The sequence below is a fragment of the Panulirus ornatus genome, chromosome 11, assembly GCF_036320965.1.
Source record: "Panulirus ornatus isolate Po-2019 chromosome 11, ASM3632096v1, whole genome shotgun sequence".
Taxonomy (NCBI): domain Eukaryota; kingdom Metazoa; phylum Arthropoda; class Malacostraca; order Decapoda; family Palinuridae; genus Panulirus; species Panulirus ornatus.
In genome coordinates, this window is record NC_092234.1 from 48533549 (window position 1) to 48546838 (window position 13290).

At 37.4% G+C, this 13290-nt stretch overlaps 1 protein-coding gene across 2 annotated transcripts in view; it reads right to left on the reverse strand.

Moving 5' to 3' along the window:
* Positions 1 to 550: 550 nt before the first annotated feature.
* Positions 551 to 13290, reverse strand: part of stau (double-stranded RNA-binding protein Staufen) — a 57831-nt gene continuing 45091 nt past the window's right edge. For both annotated transcript variants that reach the window (XM_071666942.1, XM_071666941.1), the window contains exons 15-18: positions 13075 to 13233; positions 11003 to 11104; positions 9717 to 9815; positions 551 to 6987 (exon numbers count right to left, since the gene is read on the reverse strand). In XM_071666942.1, coding sequence (XP_071523043.1) covers positions 6916 to 6987; positions 9717 to 9815; positions 11003 to 11104; positions 13075 to 13233 — 432 coding nt within the window. In that variant the 3' untranslated portion in view covers positions 551 to 6915. The remainder of the gene's footprint in view (positions 6988 to 9716; positions 9816 to 11002; positions 11105 to 13074; positions 13234 to 13290) is intronic.

Below are 13290 nucleotides of genomic sequence, written 5' to 3' on the forward strand. Positions count from 1 at the left end.
CCAAACTATAACTTATTATTCTCCACAAGCTCCCTACTTTTACTACCATTAGTCATCACAATGACATTCAGAGCCATCACCCTGAATTGCTGATCCCTTATACTCCCCAGCATAACTGGTAAATGCTACACATGTACCCCTTGTATGCACTAGGATGCAACTAAGATGACCAGGCAGTGGTGGCTGAAATTCCTCCTCTCTTGTGTTACTGCTTTCCAAAGGAAGGGTCAGAGAAGGGAACCAGGCAAGGATTTCTCCTATGATCATTTTTCTATTCTTGGCTTTACCTTGCTGGGGTAAGAAGCAGCAAAAAGGTATTAAAAGAATTGCAGATGTACATCATGAAATAATCTTGCCTTATGAAAGTGGACTGCTTCTTCTTACACCTGACACAGAGATCAATATGATCTGTTGTAAATTACCCATATCTATCTTGAGATTAACTTCTTGATATCTAGCTTAATTCATAACTTAAATCTCTACATCAACTTTCATTCTCTTCCTTAAAGTCTTAATATTTCACCTCAAAAGCACAAAAAAAAACACAGTGTCAGACCAACCTTTTATTGTAGTTTGACCATAACAGAGCCGAGACTGGAGAGGAAGTGTCATCATGTTAACAAATTCTTTAGCTTAATTCTTCTTTCAGAAACATTAAAAGTTCCTTCAGGAACTTCAGTCTTAAAACAACTCTGATTGTAAGACTGAAGACAAATGTATACATGAATGATCTGAGCATTCAAATCAATTTCAATTTCAAATACTTTCAAAAACATAACTGCAAGAACATTTGTACAGTTTACAATGCGCAGTACTTCATAATGTTACCATTAAACAACTGAGAACACACATGTATTATTTCGTAGGAAATATATAATCACTGGAAATTCATGTTACATATACAATACATATTTTACAAAATTCATCATCTTCAAACAATACAACAATAAATTACTTCTGGATAAACACCCAGAAATACAGCACAGAATGTCATCAGCTTCAATGGTATAAGCTTACTGCATGTAATGGGAAGGGAGCTATAAAAATTTCTAGGAAGATACAATCCACACCAAGTTGGGGCGGCTCTGTCAAGGTCATCCACAGTGGTAATGCTGGGGTGGTGGTGGTGGTGGTGATTATGGTGGTGTTAGTGTACGAAAGCAACTAGGCCACCACATACAATATTTGCTATAAGATCAACATAATGGATTATAGGGGATAATGATATCTGATTTCACATAAGTTTTTAAAGAGAGTTCTCACATACACACTCTAGAAAATTGTAGCAAATATATGTGTAATGTCAGAAACATTATGAATATGCCTCCATCCCTACGTAAAATCTTAAAAACTTTTCCCCAAATCTTGATCAAAATAAGAAAATAGGATTAAAAACTCAGTGTCCTATGCAAAATTCTTTTTAAGTGGTTATCATGGCCATCATCAAAACTGTAAATACTTTCTTCATACTCTACTGAAAATTATGTTTAACAGGATGCTGGATAGAATGCACACATCAAACCCTTGCACAGTGTTATAATTTTTTGAATTCATATTTCTATCACACTTACCGTCTAAAGCATACAAAATCACATAAAGCATGATAAGAACACAAGAAAAGATTAAAGTATAAAGAAAATTTAAAGATGGATGAACCATGTCACATGTGAAGAATTACCAGTGACTGAAAATATCCATCATCTTGAAATATCAAAGATAAGCATCTAATTAAGAAGAAAATAAAATAGACAAATTAATGCACAATGTAAGGCATAAATAAAAAAAAAGACATTTCCAGTCATTCTCAGACCAAGTTCACCGGTAAACTCCCAGGCAATCAGATCTTTGTAAAACTCCGTTTCTTTTCTTAATTCTTTGTTGCAACTTAAAAAAATATAAGTGCATGCACATGAATGAAGTCTCCTGACTTCACAAACCATCATAGGCCAGTAATCCTACATAAACATCTGCATGCACTATTATTATACCAACCCTGAGAACCAACATTTCTAATATCATTCCACATTATGAAAAACTTGGCTATATCTAAGGAGGCACAAAATGCAGAATTATTGAAGTGCACATTCATGTAGGAACAGAATTATTCAGCAAACATATATTTATGATCATTATTTCCAAAAACCTAAAACATTAATAAGCATGTAACTCTCCCTTGCATATACCATGCAATATCATCAGGTTTCTTACAAAAGCTCAAATGAGCAGCAATTCAGTAAAAATGCAAAGGGATTACTGAATACTAAGGTAACTAATATCTCAATATACAAGTTTCTGAGAGCACACCCTACACCAGATGTGCTGCCACCATCACACCCCAGGACTCCTCAAATGTTCTAAATGAATAGACATGAAGACAACAGCAAAGTCAAAAATACTCAAGCATCTAAACATTGTAATCCTAAAGTGCAAGCAGAAAATCAAGTTATGTCAATAAGACACTGACATACAGGTCACCAAAAAGCAAATATCATAATGCACAATCACTAAATACAGAGGGCCTACCTTCACTTAGAGAGAAAAAATTACTTGGCTAAAGTTTGAACCATCAACCATGTGACTAAAATAAGAAAGTTACACATAAAATAAAATTCATGCAACAGTGTTCATGGTATGGCTACAAAACTTCTCCAGCACTATGTGACTCTTAGAGTGCTGGGATGATCATCGTAGCTGCATCATAAACAGCTGTATCTTCACTGTCTGTGACCTGACCTGTCATTCCCAGTTCTACACCAAATTTCAATAAGATTCAATTTCCAATTAGTAAGGGATAGAGAACCTTATAGTAATCCTTGGTAAGACTCAAAACAGTAGGTCATATCACACTGCTCGGCTTCAAAAGCCAATTTCCTGATGGTGTGGTTAAGTAAAGTCAGAGCATATCATTGATCTTAAAATGTAATAATTTATCTGTGTTAATCTACCTGCCTCCTAGTGTTAAACATTAGGGATGATAATGTTTAAGGACACATTTACTTGGGCAAACTTAAACTATCTGCCTCTTATGTTTAACATTAGTGATGGAGATAATAGTTAGTTATTCATTTATCTAAGTTAACTTAAACTACTTGTCTCCTGATTTTCAACAGTAGTGACAAAATGTTTTGGGAATCACATATCTGTGTTAGTTTAATACAGCTGCCTTCAAAGTTGGTAATGGAGACATTTTCATACAGAACCACAACTCTACAATTCTGAGAACACAGTGAGGTCTTTTTTAAGTGTCATACTAGCTTCAAACAACTGGGCATAACAAGCAGACTTCACTCACTACTGTCCTGAGGTTTATACAAACTAAATTATGCTTATCATATGCTTGTGCAGTGGAACTTAAATTACCAAGGTATCTTCAAAATGCAAAGGACACTGGCATGCATTGTTTTTCAGGTTCAGTGCCTATGAAATATTACTTAATTTCAACTTAAAAGAGTATGTATATCAGAAAATTACACATGAATTATTATAATTTCCTTATCCTAAGAAATAAGTGTCGAATATGAGACAAATTGTACTAACAAGTCAATCACCCAGGATTTGAATTAGACAATACCAATTACCCTGGAAAAATGGTGATAATCATTCTTACTTTACAGACACAAATATTAAGATCTAATAACACAGACAAAATTTTCAAATTGCAAGGCATGTGTTAACTAAGGCATTAGTATATATAATGGTTCATGGCATAATACTATTCACTTGACCACACCACCAGGTAGTTTACTTGAGCCACATTTTGCAACCTTCTCAGGCAATGTTTTCCGTTGTCTTCATATGTGTTCATATTTGTAATCAGTCGCACTTATGATGTCATTACAGCATGAGAGTGTTAACTGCCACAGTTATCAACCAGTCATCACAAGCAGAAATTCGCATCCACAAAGGACGTACAAATTCCAGCTCTCGACAGTTAATGGGTTACGGTTAATTACACATCCTGAACCTCATAAATGCATTCTACAGAGGTTTGGCAAGTAACACTATCATGCCCCAATTCTTTCATATCTGGTTCTGTTGGAGACAAGAGCTTAGAGTGGTACTGCTGAAGAAGCTTAGGCAGTAGACTTTTAAAACATCACTTTAATTGTAAGAGAATAAGTACTTGAGCAATCTATATCTTAGGACAATCAGCTGTTGCAACATCAGCACACACTACACATTTCCACTATTGTACAAGTAATTGTTTTAAAAATCTATCCCAGATTAGTTACAGAGAAACACATGGCAGCAAAAGGAGAAACTTCATAAGAGTAAATAAGATTTACACAAAATATCATTTCATTACCTGTTATATTTTGAAGTTTCTCAAAAGGCATTGTCAGTGGTTATTGTTACTGGGAAAGGATCAAGTTTATACTCTTAAATAATTGGCAAATTATTTTTTACCAGAACAATAACGCTCCTCACTGGTGACATTTCAAACAACTTTTAGCAATGAATTAATGGAAAAGAATAAGAAAAGTACAGGATAAGATGTCTATAACATGGATAATTCTTCAGTGATCAGGTACTGGAAGCATTTTGCATTCAATCCCCATTCAATGAGAACAATATCCCAATAAAAAGAACCAGGTATTACAATGCTCAATGGGTTCATACCCCATAGGCCATTGGGAAAACCTGCCTCTTCCATTTCTCCAGATACTGTGTAGCCACTGGTCATTAGTGCTCACCTTATTACAATGCTCAATAAGTTCATACCCCATAGGCCATTGGGCAAACCTGCCTCTTCCATTTCTCCAGATGTTGTGTAGCCACAGGTCATTAGTGCTCAGGTAAGGAGTTACATTCTGGCATTACTCTTAGTAATACTTTTTAATTATGATGCACTGCAGCAAGAATGCTTTTGGCTAAAAAAATATTATTATAGCTATTGCTGAAATAGACATATAGGCTTACTAATTATTAAAGGAAATTCATTCAACATAAAATCACTTTCCTAATTCTGAGCATGATATAAATAGGTAAGGTGAAACATAAAAACCATCCAATTCAATTCATAAGACTCAAAATCATGAGTTCAATTATTCAAATTTACACTGGAGTTAACAATTCAAATTAGCAGAACTGTACTCCCTAAAACCTCACACACACACACACACAGGATATCTGAGAACAACAGACCCATACAATGGCCACACAGGTCTGAGAGAAAAATGCACAGGATGAAAGACTGAAAAATATAAGTGCTACCTGCACAGGACAACAGGCAGGATCCAATGGACCAGAAATGAGGATATAAAACAAAATTTGTAAACAGGCCAGCAAGAGGACCCTACACAGTGACAATGAGCAGTTATGACATGTGCTAGTTATACACTGCCATGAGAATCCTATACTGACCCAGATATTTAGTCATATACTGACCCAGATATTTAGTCACTGTTTGGGAGTTACGAGATGTACAACACTGATGCACCTAGAGTAGAAAACAAAATGCTTCTTATGTCATATATTCTTAAAGTACAATATACAGAATGATCAAACAGAAAACCTAGAGGATGAATTCAGAATAAAAATCATGAACAAAAATTATACTTTTCATTGTATCACTACTTTGAGTGCAAAGAGCAAAAATGATCCCATTCTGGCTTCCACACTCAACCAGAAATTAAAAAAAAGAGATTATTCAAATTCCACAAGTAAAGGCGATAATGTAACCTTCGGAGCAGAAAGAGTAAAAACACAATCCTTCCTACCACAGTATTATGGATACTCTTTATAAAGACAAAATGACAGTGTTTTAACAGTATTAGCATCAACTATAAAACACAATCCCTACCATCACAGCACTATAGTTACTTTTAAGAGAGAGACAAAAGGACAGTGTTTCAATAGCATCAGCATTGAATATATACAACTCGTCACATTTTGACTTAATATTGGGTGCAGCACCTCTCTGAAGAAAAGCTCTTGTACACTACCAACCTAAGATTATGGGAGTGTTTGAAGGAGGGCCAGAGAACCATGTGCACTTGGGGTGAGGTCTCCGAGGAGTCTCCTCCCTCCCTCCAACACTCCTCCCCAACAGTAAAACCAGATAACCAGCACTGGCACACTAAAGCCTGTAGGAGAGGCACAATACATTTTTTTGTAGTTTATCAGTTTGCTTAATAGGGAAAATGAGCCTTAGTTCAGATACATCTAAAGCTCAATATCACTCAATATCCTGTTTGCCATACTGTTTCACTCAAATTATAGGACTCTTTTTTTTTTTGTAAAAAACAATTCTAATCTCATAACACATATAACTGCATAAAAGAACAGATAAGATTATAAAGGGGGGTTAAAATACAAAAAAGATAGTAAGAATATATGGCAAGATTGGCAGTTATGAGATTAAAAGAGCTATTTTCTACCTCTCACATTTCTTTAGTAACCAAATACAAAACAAGCCATCCACAAGACCTTATGGAGGCCAAGAATTACTGAAGAAGCCATATCTAGACATAACCATCATGTCATGTACATCAGAAATGAGGTGTCTTTTAATTATGTCTTGAAGGTATCTATCAACTGTTACAGGATGATGACACCAAGCATGATATCTCTAAGGATGAGTTCCTGTTATTGTGCAAAGGGTAACTCAGCATTAAAGTACGCTTGATGCCATTTGCACCAAGTCTTGAAAGTCAGTAAAGTGACTGTAGCACAAATGAAGAGGGTCTTAAAAACTCTTGAAACTTAAATTCATCCTTACAACCACGTCCTATTGTGTATATGATGCTGCTGTTAACTGTTTCAAGAATAATTATTACAATCTTCAGTTGAGCACTTCCACATGTCAGTCAGGCCCATTTGTATGATTATACCAGGAAAATGTTCCTAACTGATTTGTGACCTGGTAACAATGAGGATCTTGGTGTCACCCTCCTGCTAGTTCACGGTGGGTCTTTAGTCTTGTTTGGCTGCTGTTACCGTATCCAAGCCCATTTTTGCTAGAGCTCGCAATGCAGTTAAGCATGCCTGTAAGAAAAGAAAAAAAATGCATTGGTAAATCAATATATAAAAATGCATTGGCAAATCAATATATAAAGTCTACGATTATCAATCTTTTAAGATTTACATGGTTACTTAAAGTCTTTGTACACAACACATATCAGCAAAACGTAAGTAAAAAAAAATATTTTGTGCTATTTCTTTCCTTATAATTTGAAAATAGTCCTCCAGTAAGTCTAAGCACTATACACACTCATATCACTTTACCAAAATGATTTTTAAACTATACGCTTGACCTTATTCTCACCTGAAGATTCCACTGTTAATTTTATTTTCTTATTCCAGTATTTAGTATATATTTACAATTTTTTTTTTTTTTTTTTTTTTTTGTCGCTGTCTCCCGCGTTTGCGAGGTAGCGCAAGGAAACAGACGAAAGAAATGGCCCAACCCACCCCCATACACATGTATATACATATGTCCACACACGCAAATATACACACCTACACAGCTTTCCATGGTTTACCCCAGTACTTCACATGCCTTGATTCAATCCACTGACAGCACGTCAACCCCGGTATACCACATCGCTCCAATTCACTCTATTCCTTGCCCGCCTTTCACCCTCCTGCATGTTCAGGCCCCGATCACACAAAATCTTTTTCACTCCATCTTTCCACCTCCAATTTGGTCTCCCTCTTCTCCTCGTTCCCTCCACCTCCGACACATATATCCTCTTGGTCAATCTTTCCTCACTCATTCTCTCCATGTGCCCAAACCATTTCAAAACACCCTCTTCTGCTCTCTCAACCACGCTCTTTTTATTTCCACACATCTCTCTTACCCTTACGTTACTTACTCGATCAAACCACCTCACACCACACATTGTCCTCAAACATCTCATTTCCAGCACATCCATCCTCCTGCGCACAACTCTATCCATAGCCCACGCCTCGCAACCATACAACATTGTTGGAACCACTATTCCTTCAAACATACCCATTTTTGCTTTCCGAGATAATGTTCTCGACTTCCACACATTCTTCAAGGCTCCCAAAATTTTCGCCCCCTCCCCCACCCTATGATCCACTTCCGCTTCCATGGTTCCATCCGCTGCCAGATCCACTCCCAGATATCTAAAACACTTCACTTCCTCCAGTTTTTCTCCATTCAAACGCACCTCCCAATTGACTTGACCCTCAACCCTACTGTACCTAATAACCTTGCTCTTATTCACATTTACTCTTAACTTTCTTCTTTCACACACTTTACCAAACTCAGTCACCAGCTTCTGCAGTTTCTCACATGAATCAGCCACCAGCGCTGTATCATCAGCGAACAACAACTGACTCACTTCCCAAGCTCTCTCATCCCCAACAGACTTCATACTTGCCCCTCTTTCCAAAACTCTTGCATTCACCTCCCTAACAACCCCATCCATAAACAATATTAAGGTAAAAATGGTGTCATAACAATGGGCAAAATCAGCCAAATTCTGAATATTAAAAAAGTACCATGAGCCATTCAAGCAGCCACAGTTATTCAAATTAAGCATGTCACAGACATTTAAACCTTGGTGCAATGATACACGGTCAAATCTTGGTGTGTTCAACCTCTAACTGCCAAGGTAATCTGTCAGTAACTGATAAGCTTCAGGATTTATCTGGAAGCAAATCTGAGTTACAGGTGATAAATGACTTCTACATATACCTCTGGGAAGCTTAGAAAAACTCAACTGAGGGTGGGAAATTTTGAGGACATGTATACACATCCTCACCTCTTTACCATGCTATTTGAGGAAATATAGGTACAGCACATCTCTAGCACTTTCCTAAAGTGCAAATGTGAAGCTGCCAGTGAAGTAAGACATTTGTGTGCAGTATGCTCCTACAAAGCACAGGCCTCTTCAAATGTGCACAGGAAAACTGAAAAACGTACATACCTTCTCAATACTTTCCTAATGAGAAGATATACATACATCCACAGCACCAAAAACGTTAACCCACTCTCTCAACATATCCAGACTATCTTAACATTACATTTATCCAGTCTATCAATGCACTCAAACTATGATCTTGATATTTCACCTACAGATCTTAACACAACAGACATCATTTTCTGGATGTTTACATAGACTTTTAATTTCCTATCCTACCACCCCCTTTGTACAATCAGTTTGACAGCTTATTATCACTACCATTCTCAAGTTTCCCCTAAAAGAAATTTCTCTGCAATGCCACCTCTTTCACATAAAGCTACAAGGCTCAAAAATTCAAAGTCTTCCGTGCATCATTCTCGTAAGATTTCTTCCTCTCCTTCAATAACCCTTTGTATTCTTTTATCACTAATCCCCATGTTCATTTAAACTATATGTATACAAAGAAACCATTATGTCTATACAACTGTTCTCCAGTCCTTTTCCAATGAACTTGTCTATCATACTTGCTAAATCAATCTCTTCAAAAAATAATACATTTTCTGAAGCTGAAAATCAATAATGACATACAAGAAACTTGTTCCTGTATTGTTAACATTTAATAGGAAAGAAAAGAGTGGCAGTGATGGTACATGAAACAGGAGGCTCCAAACTGGTTTAAGCCTGTTACCCAGTGGTTAGATGGTATCTTTAAATTCCAATGGTAAATGTTGTCCTATAGACCTTACCTAAGAAAGTAAAAGGCTCTATTAATTCATTAAGAGAACTAAAAAGCTCTATAAATGTACTACTTCATGATATACTTTTATGCATTGTACTCACCTGGTCATGAGAGTCATCAATTGTAGGACCAGCCCCATGAGAGACATGAGGAGGATTCGTGGACAGGGAGACCAAACTCAGGTACTCACTCTTATTGCCCTGCAAATAAAAACAATTTTCTTTACTGATACTTGTTGCCCTCCATTATCTATAAATCACAATTATCTGAAATCACAAGCACAGGCTGCAAAAAGACATGCTATGACCATTGTTATTACGTACACCTTTTCTTATTTCTACCAACAATATCTTTTCTTCTAGAAATAAAAAAAAAGCACTCATATGCGGACTACTCAACACTACATTCCTCCACATCCTTCAAATCTGCTCCTACTTCTTCTAGCACTCAATCTGCATCTCATCTTGATACAACTTACTCCATAAACTGACTTGGACAGAATATCTCAATGGGGATGAGGAAATCTGGTTAAGTTTAATGCCTCCACAAACCAGTTCTGTCCCTCTCTTTATCAATAACTCCTCATAACTTTACTCTCTCCTTTGCTAAGAGCCACCATATCATGTGGCAGGGTGGTGACGGGAATGGATGAAAGCAGCAAGTATGAGTATGTACATGTGTATATATGTATATGTCTGTGTATGTATATGTATTATCCCTGGGGATAGGGGAGAAAGAATACTTCCCACGTATTCCCTGTGTGTCGAAGAGGGTGACTAAAAGGGAAGGGAGCAGGGGGCTGGAAATCCTCCCTTCCTTTTTTTACTTTTCCAAAAGAGGAAACAGAGAAGGGACCAAGTGAGGATTTTCTAAGGCTCAGACCTCTGTTCTTAACACTACCTCGCCGACGCAAAAGAAGGAACAGAGGGGGCCAGGTGAGGATATTCCAAAAAAGGCCCAGTCCTCTGTTCTTAACGCTACCTCGCTAACGCGGGAAATGGCGAATAGTTTAAAAGAAAGAAAAAGAAATGTTGAAATGTACAAGCATGTATATGTGTGTGTGTGGGCGTGTATGTATATACATGTGTATGTGGGTGGGTTGGAACATTCCTTCGTCTGCTTCCTTGCGCTACCTCGCTCGGCACCTTTCTACATTTTTTCTCTAGGAAAATAATAACAGAGAAGTCTGCCAGTGGTGGAAGTTGCTATCTTCTGGAATGCAGCAGCAGCCCTATAAAAAGGGGTCCTGGGAATGGAGAGTAAGTTAACATGGGTTAAGATATACATAAAGTACAGGTTTGTCATTGAGAGAACTGGACAGCAAATACAATCAGAACCATTAACCTTCAGCTTGAATTTAGACTGTTATCCTCAGCATACGTCTTACCTTAGGAAAATCAGTAAACTGCACTTGTAACCCCAAAATCTGGGCCAGATACATCAGCTGATCCTTGGGTCGCACTGCCTGAATTGATGACACATTGGGGTTCTGTGAATGACATGCATATTCCTTTATCATTAGATATATCTATTCAATAAGTAGTCAAAAGCACAGAAACTGTTAGGGTATATCAACCTCTGGATTTTCACAAATGGTGACTAAACCAGGGGATTATAATTGCAGAGATAAAATTTGGGGAAGCAGTCTACCCTCTACTTCTCCTAAATGTTCTTTCCTTAACCCCTAAACTCTTTTACAATTATTCCAGTCTAAATATTTCACTTAGTTTTCTCTCCTCTCCTCACCCTAATACTTGCATTTCTTGCAATGAACATATCTCCTCCCTTATATTAGACAATCCTAATATTGCAAAGCTGTAACTTGTTACAATTCTAACTATATCTCTTTCTAAATCTCATTATTAAATTCTAAAAATTTCTAAATCTCGTTATTAAACTCTAAAAAACAATTCATTCCCAAAATAACACAAACATCCTGGGAATAACTACAATCTACCTCTATCTCGAAACCCAAAATATGAAAATCACAAAATCTACTTCTCAAAAACTGGTGCTGTCATATAATTATAATCATTATCATTTTTCCTTGTGAGCACCTATTCCATAACTAAAAGAGTCTTATTCATCCTAGAAATGTATACTACTCACATTTTAGTGATGGCTCTTCCTTTGCCTCTCTCTTAGCCCAAGTTGAAAAAACTTCAAGTTCATTAATTCTTCTGCTATTACCTCCCTGCAACCAACCCTTACAACCTTTTGGAGCTCTGTGGTGTAACACTTAGCACTGCTGACCGTCATGCATTCAAGAGATGCCTAGAGGTCGAGTCCACATGGGTTCAATCCTGGTCACTACAGCCAGTCCATGGTTAACTCAGATGGAAACCCTGCCTTCTTGTATTTCAATTTTCCAAAGAGGATGCATTATCTGTTTTTGACGCTACCTTGCTCATGCGGAAAATGGCAAGTATGTACGAAGAAAAAATAATATAACATGGTAATGCCAGGAAACAGAAAAAGAAAGACCCATCCACTCATATATACACATATCCACACATACATGTACATATATATATCAACATGTACACATAAACAAACACATACAGAGACATACATACATATATACACACGCGCATATTCATAATTGCTTGCTTTCATCCATTCCCAGCGCCACCCCGCCCCAAAGAAAATTGCATCTCTACCCCCTGGGTAGTGAGGTAGTGCCAGGAAAACAGACAAAAAAAAAAGGCCTACATTCGTTCAAACTCAGTCTCTAACTACCATGGGTAATGCACTGAAACAAGAGCTCACTATCCACATCCAGGCCTCACAGACCTTTCCATGGTTTACACCAGATGTTTCATATGCCCTGGTTCTATTCATTGATAGCATGTCAACCCTAGTACACCACATCATTCCAATTCACTCTATTCCTTGCACGCCTCTTACCCTCCTGCATGTTCAAGCCCCAATCACTCAAAATCTTTTTCAGTCCATCCTTCCACCTCCAATTTGGTTTCACGCTTCTTGTTCCCTCCACCTCTGACCCATATATCCTCTTTGTCAATCTTTCCTCACTCATTCTCTCTCAGTATTATTACTTCTTAATAATACTGACTGCTGATGAAAGAGATCAGTAGATGCCATCTACCAATATTCACTGTTAGCACAGCAGCCCTGCCAATAGTGTTTATCTAAATGCTTATGAGCAACCATTGCTCGTGAAGGAGGCCACATTCAAATCACATTAAGAAAGGGGTGAGAACAAACAAGCTTGAACAGGCCATGAAGCACCCTGACCATCATCTTAAAGTGACTTTGGGTAAGGGGTTAAAGGGTACTCATGACTATGTCAGACTTTATATTCTACATTCTACAACAAATTTCTAAACTTCCTTTCATTACTGATAAAATTCTACCATACAATTCCACGTCCTTGTCCTCTTTTGATTTCTCTGTTCTCTAAATGCTTGACAAAATACCACTGCTGCATTGCTATACCTGATTAACCATGGCTTGCTGTTGTTGTGTTTGCACCTGCTGCTGCTGCGAAACTTGAGGCTGAGATGGAGGCTGCTGCTGCTGCTGAGGTGGCCCAGTCATGGGAGACTGCTGCTGTTGCGGTGATTGCATGGCTGCCTGCTGACTGGGTGGAGGTCCCTAATTAAGGGATAACTAAACATTAGCTCAACAGCATTTTCTATCAATGTACCATTA